This window comes from Chelonoidis abingdonii, chromosome 21 (genome assembly GCF_003597395.2).
Source record: "Chelonoidis abingdonii isolate Lonesome George chromosome 21, CheloAbing_2.0, whole genome shotgun sequence".
Taxonomy (NCBI): Eukaryota; Metazoa; Chordata; order Testudines; family Testudinidae; genus Chelonoidis; species Chelonoidis abingdonii.
In genome coordinates, this window is record NC_133789.1 from 8,854,208 (window position 1) to 8,869,090 (window position 14,883).

At 44.1% G+C, this 14,883-nt stretch overlaps 1 protein-coding gene across 1 annotated transcript; it reads right to left on the reverse strand.

Moving 5' to 3' along the window:
• Positions 1–455: 455 nt before the first annotated feature.
• On the reverse strand, positions 456–14,659 carry DCAF7 (DDB1 and CUL4 associated factor 7). Its single transcript, XM_032805465.2, has 7 exons — positions 14,280–14,659; positions 7,312–7,470; positions 6,650–6,761; positions 5,438–5,556; positions 2,893–3,102; positions 2,005–2,122; positions 456–877 (listed from the first exon to the last, which is right to left on the reverse strand). Exons 1-7 carry the CDS (start codon positions 14,415–14,417, stop codon positions 705–707), a joined length of 1,029 nt encoding a protein of 342 aa, XP_032661356.1. The 5' UTR covers positions 14,418–14,659; the 3' UTR covers positions 456–704.
• Positions 14,660–14,883: the final 224 nt, after the last annotated feature.

Genomic DNA, 14,883 nt, shown 5'->3' on the forward strand with positions numbered 1-14,883 from the left:
AAGAACTGTGCGACAAGTCATGGTACTTCACAGCACCAGGTGTGGTCAGGGGCACACAGCCAAGGCAACAGCTACAGCAACCGTTTTACTGCTAGGAAGCCTACAATGATGCTTATGACCCATCATCATCAACAGATCCTGCTTGGGGCTTATGGACATGGATCACATATCAAAAATAAGAACTGGGGTGAAGAGCCTACTTAACAGAAACTTAGTCCAATATATAAAAACATACAAACGTTCAAACGGTTTAGGGACAGTAACAGGAATGATTAAAAATTCCTGCAAAGGCGGTGGTTAATATTAATGTCTTTTCTTTCCACCTAGTTTTGCACTTACATCTATCAAACTAATTGGATGTGCTGCCTCAGCTGGCTGACAAACACATGGATATATGCAGCAACTTAAAACAGTCATTTAAAGCCTGTAATGCTCATTAACAGTCAACAAACAGATATACAGAACTTTTTAATTGAGAAAAATATTAAAATCAAACCCAGAAGGTCCAAGAGGCTGGGTGCGTCCCTTCATTTTCTGAGTCTTGTAGGGACAGCCGACACCTGCCATTAACTCCTGTAACAGTTTCTTGGAACAGTAGATGCAAAGCAACAAAAGATACTGGCCACTTGAAACATGTTTGTTCTTACTTTAGAGGGGAGGGGAAGTTATAAAGCCCTGCCTCAGTTTGGCACAGACCAATAGTGTTAGACTCTCAAGATCTCCAGACAGTTGTTGTAGCAGATAGCTATCCAGTCCGGCTGAGTCGATGCCCACTGTACATTGTTGATTTCCCCTTCTGCTGTGTAGGCCAAGATTGGGTCCTCAATGGCACGAGGCATTTGCTGGATATCCCAGATGAGAGCCTGATGGTCATCCGCTACAGACCGGTAAGAAAGAATTTGAATCAATCATCTCAGAAGCAGGTACAGGCATATTTACATGGCTAGTTGGAGGGATATAGTCTCAAAAGCAAGCTAAAATACAGAGATGTCCAAATGAAAAAAAATAATGGAAAGCTGGGCAATTCCCCAAATATGGAGAAATGAAGCTCACATAAAATGAAACAACTCCACTCCACCATAACCCTGCTTGTATAGATCTTTAGATCACTACACATCTGTGATACAGTCAAGGCAGAACCATCGATAGGCACATTTAAGAACCTGCACCTGGAGAAAGCACTGAATATACACTGGCAGGAACAATCTTGTGTCGGCCAAGGGGATGGACTAGATGGAACCTAAGAGACCTTTCCTGTCTTTACCTTACATGGTTTTAAGCTTTGTGTCCAAGGACATCTGCCAATTTTCTTAGAAAATTAACACTGTTTTCTGACTACAGACATGGGTGCACAGCTCCCAGTGCCTTAAATGGGAGCCCACACCCTTAGCCAAAACTAGAAGTATGGTCTAATGGATGTTAAGAAGCCATATAGTGAACCTCTCTACTGTGTGTGCGCAGAAATATTACACCTTCAGCAAGAAAAGGGCCCTCCGCAAAATATTCAGCCAGAAGCAACACTAAATTCATCACAAATTAAAAATGCAGAGTTTGAGCACTGTTAGCAACTACTACAAGGAGAGAAAACAGCCCTTTGAATAAGGTGGTTAGCTATTAGGGAATGCACCTAAAGCTAATGAACTGCTCCAACATTCATGACTTAAGAAAGGTGTTGCCTCCTTTGCAGTTCAGACGCTGGGACACAGTCCCTCATTTTCAAGGTGAGACAGCCCAATGCCCAAACTGCTTAAGAGGCAGCAGCTTCTTGGTTTCCCTGGAGAATATTGGCAAATAGCGGGAGTAATAAAATGAGCACCTATGACACCTGGATATATATCTAGGGCCCTAGTCTTATTTTTCTGCTCAAAGAGCTGGAGAGATTTGAGGTAGTGGAAATGATTGCAGGGGTCCCAGGATAGCAGTTCATACATTCAGAAAGTTCCTGGGGAACAGGACCAAAGAGGCGGGAGTGAAGAAGGAGAAAAGATTTCTCCCCATGCTCACCTGCTGTACAGATATGGCAGGAAGAGTGAGGTGCCCAGGCAATGCCATTCACACATGCTCTGTGGTTGTTTAACCTGGCAACGGGTGTGCAGGGAACTCTGACATCTAGAATCACCACCTTCAGAAGCAAAAGCAAAAATGTTTATTCATTTGTTTCCTGAAGAAAAACAAAACAAAAATGAAAACAAGACATTTTGGCAGAATGTTATAAATACAGCACTGTCTCTAAAGAGACACACAACTGACCAAAAGCTGTTTTAAAATAATATCTGCTTGCCAAGGACTTTTGAAAACAGCTAGAGAATCACTCTGTACACCTTGTGTAATATGTAACACAAGAAGAGTGAATTATGAAGTTACAACTCCATGGAGGGGTACTGGTGATGTGGAACTAAAGAAAAATCTACAGATCTTTTTGGAGTCCCTGGAGCAAGATGAAACTTAGGAGTATCAGCTCAGAGGCATAAGGACCAGCCTCAAAATCAGCTACAGGTTAAACGGGCCTTTCAACTCCTCAAGCTTGCAGCATCCCAAGACCTACAGTTGCATATTACCAGATGTAAGTAAGTATGCAGACATATGAAATCAAGTCAGCTTTTATTTAAAAAAAGTGTTAATATTGAAATTCAGCAAGTATGAGCACTTCAGTACATTTGGAAAATGAGCAATGTACAATGCAGTGAACTCCATAGAATAACTCATTACAATACTTTTCTCAGAAGCTGGGCTTCTTGCAATCTGTATTACAGCCCTGTCCCAGATACCCAATATTAAGCACATATGTAGTGCTCTTCTCCTTCAACGTGCTTTACAAACATTGACTAATCAGTGAGCCCATCTAAAAAGTCCAACTGCTGAAGCCTATAGGGCAAATGGTCAGTGCCTTACCTCCATACCATCCATGGCCATTGTTGCAAGATAGTTGGGATCCTGCTTGTTCCAGCAGAGACGCAGCAGCGGATGGTGCTGTGGATCCTCATAGATAATGGTGCTGTGCTCCAGATGACGAAGGTCAAACATCCGCACTGAACCATCTGCGCCAACTGACGCAAACATGTCTCTCCCGCCACCCGCGCGGCTAAATGCAATGTCATATACCTGCTCAGTGATAGGGGAGATAAGAAAATGACATTATTTTAACATTCATTTTGGCTCCCATTTCTCCATTTTCAAGGAACATGCCCTATTAATCCTTCCTCCTCCTCCTCCCAGTTAGTGTTTGCAAACACAAGAACAGCACACAGCCAAGTCAAAGTAGTGACAGCACTGCTTTCTAGGCAGTTTGAGATGGGAGCAAGCTAGGAGTGCTAACCACACAGCTGTAGCAGCTGTGCCAGCGTCTTCATTATCTACATCTAGGCGTTTTCCTCTCCAATACAAATATCATCATTACATAACTGGACTGCATGTGCTACATATACTTACTCACAGAGAAAAACACAGAAGTCTTAAGCTCCAGTGGGGCACCAGTTTATTCCCAGATATGTTCTCTGTCTGGGGAATGCACTAAGAGGGCTTTTCCATCTAAAGAGTGTGTCATCACTAACTATTTACTATGTCAGGCATTTGATTTTACCAGGGAATTGCAATGAATTATAGCAAATACTACAGGTATCTTGGTGTACAACAGGGATCTCAAACTCAAATCACCACGAGGGCCACATGAGGAGTAGTACATTGGCCTGAGGGCCGCATCACTGACACCTTTTATATAAAAGGTACAAAAGCCCCCTCCCAACCCCTTCCATGAGGCCCTGCCCCGCCTCTTCCCACCCCTTCCCCAAAGTCCTCACCCCAACTCTGCCCCTCCCTGCCCCTGTTCCAACCCCTTCCCGAAATCCCTGACCCGCCTCTTCTCTGCCTCCTCCCCATAGCGCACTGCTTCCCACTCCTACCCCCTCCCTCCTGGAAAGCGCTAAGCGCCACCAAACGGGAAGCACCTGGAGGTAGGCAGAGGCGTGGGGATGCCACACACTGGGGGGGAAGAAAGGGCAGCTGGTGAGGAGAGATTGACGGCTGCCAGGAAATAACTCCAGGGGGGGCGGGGGAGGGCAGCAGAGGGAGCTTGGGGGGCCGCAGCAAATAACTCTGCAGGCCGCATGTTTGAGACCTGTGGTGTAGAATATAAAATGGTACCTACTGGCAAATGAAGCAGTTAGAAGAGATATAGCCTATTCCCTAGCTCAGAATATAGTTCCCCTGAGAAATGACAATTTAGATGTACATAATTTTTTAAGAGGACGTTAAGAATGTATCAGTTCTGGTTCTATCCTCAGAGGCCTCTGCAGTAGGAGTCCAGATACTAATGCTACTTAACTTTAACAGCGGAGAGAAGAGAAAGTTTTACTACTAAAATTAGCTTTTTTGGGAAGTGTGTCAGAAACAAAGGTCTATTATAGGGCAAAGGGTTGTACAAGTTTTGTCTAGAGTCTAGAATGACCTGCATCCCAAATTCATGCCAAGATGACTTTTACAACACGCTTATTTTACATAAAAAACAATTTGTGTTATGGTATGACACGTCATTCAATTTTTGGGAACCCTTGGGGAAGACAGTTGGGGGTGGGGGGGGGAAGGAGAGAGAAGAGGTTGGTAGGAACTGTGTTGGGGAACATAGGCTTCAAGTCTAAATAAAACTACTAAAGACTCTAGTAATGCTCCCTGAAGTAAAGGGGCAGAAAGTCCCAGGGAATGAAGAACCCTTTCCTTTCTCCCCCACCCCATCAAAATGCTCACAGAGCCTTCCTCAGAAAGGCACAGGCAGCAAAGGATCCCTGCCCCACTTCCCCATAAATGGAGCCAGGGAGCAAACACATTTAAAAAACAAAACAAACAAACAAAAAAAACACAAAACAGGCAGTTAGAGTAAGTCTTAGAAAAATGTTTATACTATACAAACCTGATCCTACAAACCCTTAATTGCATGAGAGGGTCTGATATAAAATGTCCTAAGTGTAGAGGTTGCTGTCACTATAGGGTGATTTGGGTGCCTTAACTGTATGTTTCCATTTTTTGTCCTCCCCCACCCCCACTTTTTTCCCCCTAATATTAAAGTTAAAAGAAACCTAAAGTGAAATTAAAAACAAAGAAAACATTAAAAAGTTTTATCACCCTTAAGTTACAAATATAGCTCTCAACTTTAAACTGGAGTTAAGTTTTGTCTGGCAATATTTTATAAATTTAATACAACTTAGAACAAAACAGCAAGCATATTCTGCAGGTCCACCGTCTAAAATGAGTAAAAGCGAGTATGTAGAATTCTCAGGCTACAAGCAACTTAATTTTAGACATATGTAATGTAGACTCCAAGTCTTTTTTCTAAATCTTCAGATTTTTCTGGAGAAAAATGGGAGCTACGTTCATTCTGTAGACCTTTAACAGGTGTAATGCAGACAGCTATATGAATGAGAAAAAGGAAGAGTAATATCATCACCTCTTTGTCATGTGCAATAAGCTGGGTCTTGACATGGCCTGATACCAGATTTACTCTTCCCAATACCTGCCCAGTCTCCAGACCCCAGATAGTACAGGTTGTGTCAATACTAGAGGTACCTGAAACAAAAAGTGTCTGTTAATGGTGGTACTAACATAGATCTGCAGAAACGTAATCTTATCACTTATGGGATTAGTCTCAGATGTGCTTTGAGATCTCTCGGTGAAGAGAACTCTGCACGAGCAAAGTATTATGATTAAAATGTTTGACATGCCTGAATTAAACCATGCATCACAGGCTGGATCTGGCCTGCACAACACGTGTGGTCCACATGACTCAGGTTGTGCAGAAATTTTTAAGTCAAGTCTCTAGCCCACATAGCTGTAGAGAAAGCCTTACAAAGATGAACCAATCATAAAGCGATATCATGTCTGCCTGAATGTACAGACAGCCCAAGATAATGACTCAGTGGGGTGAACTCCACCGCCCTATACAAAACTGACTGAAACATCAGCTCTAGAGCCCAATAAGGGTGGTAGTGAAACCCTTCAGGGGTGGGAATTGCTGCAAAAGATGAAATGTTACTACCAAAAGGATGTATTGCCCCCTTGATCTCTGTTCAAGCTTCCCCCTGATGCTACAGGAGGTCTTGACTATGGATCAAGGGGAGTATACACCATCCTGGATTCATATCCCACCCCACAGATTATAATTAAATAATGAATTTAGCTCTCTGCTCCAAATGAGTGAGACACCTGGTTTAACTCCTACTGCTGCAGAGGCATTTCATTGTAACAAACATGGTGCAGTGGTACCTGTGGGGCAATATTCTGTCCAATATCTTCAGCTACAATCAAATAGCTGAACTGAGCCAGAACAGTTTGTGTATAAATTTAACACTAACAAAAGGTGCCAATCTGACAGGCCTGAAGACTGAAACCCTCTATTCAACATATAGGTTGAGCACAAGCAGCAGGGAACATCCCCAACCCACATGCACAAGCACGTGAACTGGAGATGCCTCGGGGGGAGGGAGCAGGGTTCAGTCTCCATGGGCTGCTCTTTTGTGACATTTAAGGGAGCAGGTTTTTTGTGATGTAGAAACCTGGCCACTGAACGCCCATGAGCTCGTAGTAAGTTCTACTCACTACTCACCTGGTCTAGATTCAAAATGGTCACTTTTATATTGAGTATTTAATGTGTCAGTCTTACCTAGAAGATAAGGATCCACTTCATTCCAATCAAACGACGTTAACGGGGCACAAAAATCAGAGTTCTTATTATTGTTCAGCAAGCACTCCAGTCGGGTCTCAGTTTCACCCACCTTCAGAAAGAAGTTAAATACACAATGACTGTCTTATTGAATGGCCTGGCTGAAAAATCCAAGAGGCGCCCCATAGAGCATAGGCCTTCAGAACTTCAAGTCTTAACTGTGTTTGACATTGGTTTCTTTCATAAATATCTATCCATTGTGAAGAGCTTTCAGACTGTTTGAAGTAAAACTGAGAAAGGTACATATGCTCTCCCCTAACAAGTTGCTGTTACAACAGCAACTATTGAGCCTTGTGATCACATTTAATAAGCTACTTTCATAATTCTGACACTGCTAGAATTCTCAAGATACCTCACTGCCATTGTATTGTTATTCAGAGAGGGTTCTACGTTACTTTGAAAATGTAGGTAAAAGAACAAATTATCCACTATGCTGGCTTTTAATTATGGGTCCTTCCCCTCTCTTTCCCCCCAGCAATACTAGTGAGCATAATGCTAGAGATAAGGTGCCTCAAAAGAAATGGGACTGGAAGAGAAGGGGATCAAAATGCAATGCAGTTAATGGCACATACATGGTCCTTTTCAAGAGGCTATTTACTTACTCTCCACACACGCAAGTAATCACCACTGGTTGCCAACAGATCTGGATATACTCCCTTGGTATCAGGAATCCACATGAGCTTTGTAGTAGGATAGGGGTGATCAAAGGTGTTCCTGCAAATGAACTCTGAGCTCTCCTCATCTAAACCAACAAGCTGGACCTGTAAGAAAATGTCTATCAATTAAAAACTCACTTTTCTGCTTAGCAAAATAATCATGTACATAACAGTATTAAGATGTGTATCAAGTGTTGCATTTTAAATGCTATATTAGCAGTTAAGAGTCTATTAATGACATGCCAAAACAAACGCCAGTGTTCATCTTGACAAGCGGCAAGATACCCCCCTCTCTTCCACCTTCTCAAATTTTAAGGAATACAGTCTGTGGTAGGACAGATCTACTGCTAAATACAAGTCATTGATCTACCACTACCATTATATTTTGCACTTCTCTAGTACTTGCCAACGAAGTAACCCCTCTAAAAGCATTTTGAGATAACAAAACCAAACCACTCAGCTCCTTCTGAGGTACAAAAGTATTAACTAATTTCATTTTATAGAAGGAGAAATTGGGGCACTGAAAGTTGAAGTGAGTTGCAAACTCATAACCAGAACACAGATCTGCCCCCCAAATGATGAAAGCTATTTCTTCTCTTCCACCTATGCTGCTTTCAGATTGACAGAAAAATTTGTATCAACTTTAAAAAAGGAAACATGCCCAGTCTTCCCACATATAAACCTCACAGAGCACTTCATGTTTCAGTAGATGCATATGCATTACAGAAGCCTCTTTTTTAAGCATATGGTTATAGCAAGGTAAGTGAATGAAAGTGACATGCTAGGGTGCCATATTTATTCTCTTTAAATGACTTTAAATCAGTTTCCAAGTCAAAAGATTCACCCCAGGTCTCCAACAGCAAAGTGCTTAAAAATCATAGCAGACGGTACAACACAAGTGATGAACTCAGAGTGACAGTATTACAAATAGTCCAAGACCTGGAAGAAGAAATCAAACTTTAAATTTTTCTGCTCCTTTATATCAAAGATTTTTAGCATGGTGCTATATGAAATTTAGTATTGACAAGCACAAATTAAGGCACAAAGTGGGGAATAATTTGAACTTCTCAAACACTTCACTGCATTCTAAACTGAACTATGTCTACACTGCACACCTTGCAGCTGTGCTGTTGTAAAGTGCACAGTGTAACCGTTCTATTGCCAGGAAAGCTCTCTCCTGGCGACAAAATAAAACCACCTCCAATGGGGGCAGTAGCTTCGTCACCAGGAGGTGGCTCCTGCTGATGAAGCGCTCTCCACACCAGCGCTTTTTGTTGTTAGAACTTTTGTTGGGGGGGGGGGGGGGGCAGTGGTGGTGTTTTTTCACACCCCTGAGCAACAAAACCTTTAACCACATTAGACCCACCAAGGTCAGTCAGCAATCTGCTGGAGGCATCAGAGGTGAGAGGACTGAAACACCATACGCAGCCACAAACAGGCGCTCAAACAGGAGCATGCCCCTTCAGTTCCTCTAAGTTCTTTCCTGCTTTCTTCCAGCACTCAAGCCTTCTCTCTGCGTATTACAATAACTTTTCTAAGCAATACTTTACTCCTGAAGACATTTTGCACTAAGAAAATAAAATTTCTGTGCCAAAAAAAGATTCTGCATACAATATTTTAAAATTCTGCAAATTTTATTTGTCAAATAAATGTGGAGGCTCCAGCATGGCATGGGGGAGCACAGGCCACTAGCTGCACAGAGGTGGGAGATCACTCTACAGTTTCCCCCAGGACATGGACTCAGCCTCCAACCCTGACATAGCGTAAGGACCAGGCCTGCCCCTCCATGTTAGGTGCACCAAGTGTTTGCACGAAGGCTCAGCCCGGCAGGATCCAAGTATGGAGGGGCTTAGTGGAGGAGCAGGGGAGGATCCAGGTGTGTGTGTGTGGTTCTGTGTGGGACCATCTGGGTGTGGGCGGCTCAGTGGGGGATCTGGGTGCAGGGGAGATCTGGATGCAAAGGGGCTTGTTGGGGGTTCTGGATGCAGTGGTAATGGGACACTGCAGGGAGTTCCAGGTGAAGTTGGTTGGGGTTCAGCGGAGGGTGGGGAGGGAGGATAGAGCTTGGCAGTCGGGTAGGATGCCAGGGGAGTAGAACTCGGTGTGGCAATCCAGGTGCAGCTGGTTGGGGCACAGTGGGGTGGGGATCCGGGTGTAGGTGGCTCATCAGGGTGATCCAGGGTGAATGGGGCTCGTCGGGGGGTTCTGGATGCAGGGCGGTAGGTGGGTGGATGAGGGTCTGCAGGAGGGTCCTGGGTATGGGGGGGTCTGGATCAATGACAGATGGGGGAGCAGCTCCCCGTACAGTGATCCCTCCCTCTGCGGCTGAGAGCGATGGGTGCAGGAAGTGGGGGCACGGGGGGGAGTTTGCAGAGCTTCCTGCAGCTGGAGCAGAATTTATTGCTTCAAATCAGCATTTCTTAGACTTTAAAACGGAGCCTCCTCTTCAAGAAAATGAAAACAATCCATCCCTCTTTAACCCTGCCAAGTGTTGTTAAAGGCTTAACCCCAGATGAGTGGAGATAGACTGTGCCATTATAAGCAGCGCTGTCTAGTGGCTAGAACACTAGACTAACTCAGGAGACTGGAGTTCTCTTCCTGGCTCAGCCACTGGCCTGCTGGGTGACCTTGGAAAAGCCACTTCTCCTATGCCTAAGTTCCCCCATCTGTAAAATGGGAATTATGATAAACTGCTTTGAGATCTACCAATGAAAGTTCTCTAAAATCTAGGTATTATATGCTTTGATGAGTAATGAAAGTTTACAGTGGTGACATTTGCATCTGAGTTTGTACCCATTGAAACAAATGGGGCAATTCACAACTTGATTATTTTATCAAACCCCCTGCAAACTCAAATGACTAGGACAACAGTTAAGCCTGAAAGTGTGACTGAAGTATCTCTTTACAACTTTGACAGCTAAAAATCTTGCTTTTTTTAAAAAGTGAAAAGTTGAGACTGTTGAAAACAATTAAGAGTCCTATCTGCACCCCTGGCTAATCAGTCATGCCACTCACTCGTAAACAGTGCCTGAAATGAATCCATAAACGTACTGGGTGCAGAACGTGGCAGTCTACCAGACTGGAGGAACATCCCTGAGTAACACCAAGTGACAGCTTACACCACTGCTTCCTATTGGTTTCCAGTCTGAACCTGAGTTGTTCACCTACAAAGCCCTAAATGATTTGGAACGTTACAATCAGCTAAGCTCCCTGGATCCAAAATAGCTCATGTCTGTTGGCCTTCAGGGCATGCTGCAAGAAATGCACCTATTCCTATGGACTGCTACAGATGGTGGGGCTTGAATCGCCTCAGGTAGGGAAATTATAAATTAGGTTTTATAGGGGGTTATATTTTGTCTGTCAAGGTTGGGGGGGTAAACTGCTGTTATATTATTCATTTTGTATCTTGCATCAGGGAATGCCCTTTTAGAAGAAATCCAAAACAATACAAATCAGATAAGAATCTATCCTGCTTTCATCCACTGCACTTTTTCCCTCACAGTAGGCAGTTCTGCTGAAGTGAATGTGAGGAGGACTGAATCATTTTAAAAAGCACCAGATGTATTTTTCTTGTAAATAAGGAAGAGATGGTAATATTGGCCTGCTTTTAGGAAATCTACCTTCCTAAAAATAGCAACAAAACGGATGATATGCATTACAATCTTGATTTGTAATGCATTAGAAACACAGGGAAGCAGAGAAGTCAAAAGGAATAAAATAGTTAAGAAAAATACTGTTTTGAAACTTTAAAGTTTATGAATATGAAAAGTTGTGTTAGTTTTAATTTTTCCTTTAATGCTGCTGACTGTACCTAATTTTTTTTTAGCTCATTAGGCTCCCTTATGTGATTGCCACGTAAGTTTGCCAGCTGAGATAAGGCACATGTAGGATGACAGTTTTCAGACCTGCCTTATAAAGCTATCCTCCTCCTGTCCCGGAAACTAATCAGTTATCAAACCAAGAACAGTCATGTACTTTACAGCCCCACATTACAAAGCTCCATTTAACTGAAACTTAAATAAGTTCTTTCGTGATCCCTGAGGTTATATCATACCCATGAATAGATATGGACTAGATCTGAAAGAACCACTTTTTAACTAGCATGGGCCCAATATAGTTAGCTGGCATCTGCACCACTGGAGGACAAACTTCCCTCCATCTTCCTAAATGTTTCCTTGCAACATTCAGCTAACTGCATTACATCATTATCACAAGAGTCTCAGTAGGATAACAACCATCACATCCCAGTGCTTTTAGGTTTTGTCTGCAATCAAGAGTGAGGAGGTGTCGGAGACCATGCAGAGCAAAGACACAAAGTACAGGAGACACTACCATTACTCTAAGCAATAGCTACAATTTTATTTAATGAAGACTGCAATCTCTCTGCCTCTATTAGGTATCTTTTTACATGGGTAACTGTTGATATTTGTTAGCACCATGAAACTGAAAACCTACACATGATGTCAACAAGTCTGGCAGTGTTTGATCAAGAGCCCTTTTGAGGAACAGCCAAATGTGAAGTTTGAAGATCTTGTTTCAATTTTTAGAAGACTGAAGAAAATATGTATCTTCATTTATTTCTACAGCAATATCAGACAAACAGATTTGCACCCCACCCATCGTGCCCTCTATCTTCAATTCTACATGCAAGTCTCCCACTCTCCAATACTCAGAGGGAATGGAAAACAATGGGACAGATGCGGGGGCCGTAACAGCCCACTTGGGAATATCCCCAGGACACAGGTAAGGCTACCAAATGTTAGAGCCGCTTTAGAAATGGCCCAGACTTAGGGAAGTGCAAAGATGCCTTCTAACCCCCAACCTCCTTCACATAAGCTGAACCTTCTGTTACTGGTCAAGAGTCACAGCACAGAACCTCGCCCATGCTCTTTTAATCAATCCTACCACTTCTAGTCCAATCCCCATTTGAGTTCCTTATTTTAGGTCCTTTGCATACACAGTGCTAGAGCATCATATTTACAATAGATTGTTACCTGACATCATGCATATAGCTAGAGTGCAGCTGCCTCTCTTATCAACTGCTTTGGATTTAATTATGAGACCATTGTTCTTTTAGCCTCTCAGATTTTGGTCAGTTTGATGGTATTGACAGGGTAGCGTGAGATCACTGACAGAGTCTCAGAAGATAAGCATATTGAGACAGTTCTTGTACAGCAGAAGCCATTGAAAACTCACCCTTTGCCAACCACAAATACAAAATTACCATAGAAACATACTAAAGTACTGGGCTAACACTGGTATCTCAGATACCACACTGAAAAATTGTTGACAAATGCTGACAATAGCTGCCATCGCATTTTTCAGGGAGTGTTTCTCATTTGTCCTATAATGCTTTAACTTTCAGATCTTTTGGAATTAGCCACTGTAAGTGGCTTCCAAAGAGTGTTAGTGTGTTTTCCCTCTCAAAGAACTCAAACCAGATAACTAGATTTAATTAGCATTTAAAAAAAAAAAAATCTTTGGATTGAAACCAAGCTAGAAAGTTTCAGGTCAAGAGAATTTTTGGAGGAAGTGGCAATTATCATTACATTAATTCATTATCTGCCACTATGACAGAGACCAAATCTCTCTTGACCCAAAAATAAGCATTAACCCAACGCAACTTAGTTTATTTTCCTCCCTACTGCCACTCCACACTCTTAGAAAAGAAACTTGTGTATCTCTCTGCAAATTTACCATCTGCTATTACAGCACCTAATATTATTGTAACTGAAACACACTTTTTTCAGTCCATTCAACAGCCCACTGTACAGTCAGTTTCCTCCTGTTTGTATGGGTCTTTCACACAGAAATGGGAGATTTAAACAGGAAAATGCAACTGTAAAATGAAAAAGTTGGCATGGGAATGCAAGGGAGAGCATAGTGCCGTAAGGTATTTTTAACTAATTTTTTAACAAAGGAATGGTTTTCAAGTTTACAGTCCCAGGGCCATTTGTGCTTCCATGGCCCCAACATAACTCACCAACTGAGTGTGACACACATACAAGCTGCTGGTTAAAACAACTACACACTTGGATAGTGCTCTGGTCATCTACAGTGCTATGTGGGCAACAATTTAGCCATTGTAGACGATGCCACCCCAGCTCCAAAACTGCCACCACCTTGTTACATTTCTCCACAAAGTTGTAAGCCATCCCACTCCCCTACACCAACTCTGTTGTACTCTTCCCTGCTCGGAGGCTTCCCATTACACAGCTCCACAAAAGGACTATGCATCCTGCCCCCCAGCTTGGCTTATCTAAAAGGGATAGTCATATAAAACAGCTGAAGTTATAGAACTTATGAGCTTGCTGCCTAGTAATAAAATATGTTGCCTGTAAGAGGGATTACATGGGCTGCTCCTGGAACATGAGGTCTCTTATTTAAATCTGGAGAGAGCATACAGAAGCTATAGCACACCTTGTTAGGAACAGAGAGAGAAGATGCCTCTCCTAGAGGGCCATCAGAGAAGGAGCTTGCATGGAGAAAAACCTTCCTGTGTCCTGCAAAACCTTTCCCACAACAATGAAGCTTTCAGAAGCAAGGTCAAGCATTTTTAACATGAAGCCATCAATATTCCATACCACTGAAAACTGACGGCAGCCCAAACTTTCTAGTGCTGGGAAAAGAAAAGAGAGGCTTCCACCAAATACCCTAGGAAATGCCACACAAAAAACTCTGCAATAAGACTGTGACAGCCAGACAGGGACGGAGCAAGACAGCCACCTTACCCTTAACTCTGCCCCCCAGCCCTGCGATCCCACCGCCCACCCACCTTACCCTTAACTCTGCCTCCCCCAGCCCTGCGATCCCACCGCGGACACCCTACCCTTAACTCTGCCCCTAGCCCTGAAATCCCACTGCCCAGCCACCTTACCCTTAACTCTGCCCCCGCGAGCCCGCCCCCCACGCACCTTGTTGTTGTACTCCTCCACGAAGCTGCCGAGCGCCAGGCGGAAGCGCTTGTCGGGCCGGACGCTCCAGTTCATGGCGTACACGGTCCAGGGCGCCTCGTACTTGTAGATCTCCTTCCGCTTCCCGTGCAGCGACATGGCGGGGCCGGGGGGCGCGGGCCACAGGCAGCCGAGGAGGGGCCAAGGGCCCAGGTGAGGCGCGCGCGGGGCAGGGGGTGGTGTGTCTCGGTCCAAGCGGGCCCCACGGAAGCGGGGACGCGGGTGGAGGGCGCCGCCGGCTCCTGGCCCCGAGTCCCGGCTTCCAAACCCGGAGACGCTGCGAGCCGCGGCGGAGGCCGTTTGGGATTCGGCCCCTCACACAACAGGAGCGGAAACCACGCGGGCTGCCCCGCCCGCTGCGCGTCCGTTGGCTGAGTCGACCGCCACTCAGGGCATCCCGTATAGCCGTTGGGTGGGAAACCTGCCAGTCAGACCCTTTCCGGTCTCTCATTGGCCACTGTACCGCTCATTCTAAGCAGGCGCGCGCCTCGTTAGTAGAATCACCTGCCACTCCGTTCGTTTCCGCCCCAGCAGGATGGAATGCTCTTTCTCGACATTTCATTGG

What these genes read in the sequence shown, in the direction of transcription:
- DCAF7 (XM_032805465.2), bottom strand. Translation starts at nt 14,417, where the DNA reads ATGTCGCTGCACGGGAAGCGGAAGGAGATCTACAAGTACGAGGCGCCC. An exon ending in ATTACTTGCGTGTGTGGAGA is followed by an intron (nt 6,762 to 7,311) that starts GTAAGTAAATAG and finishes TTCTTTCTGAAG; the next exon opens with GTGGGTGAAACTGAGACCCG. An exon ending in TGGCCATGGATGGTATGGAG is followed by an intron (nt 2,123 to 2,892) that starts GTAAGGCACTGA and finishes TTGCTTCTGAAG; the next exon opens with GTGGTGATTCTAGATGTCAG.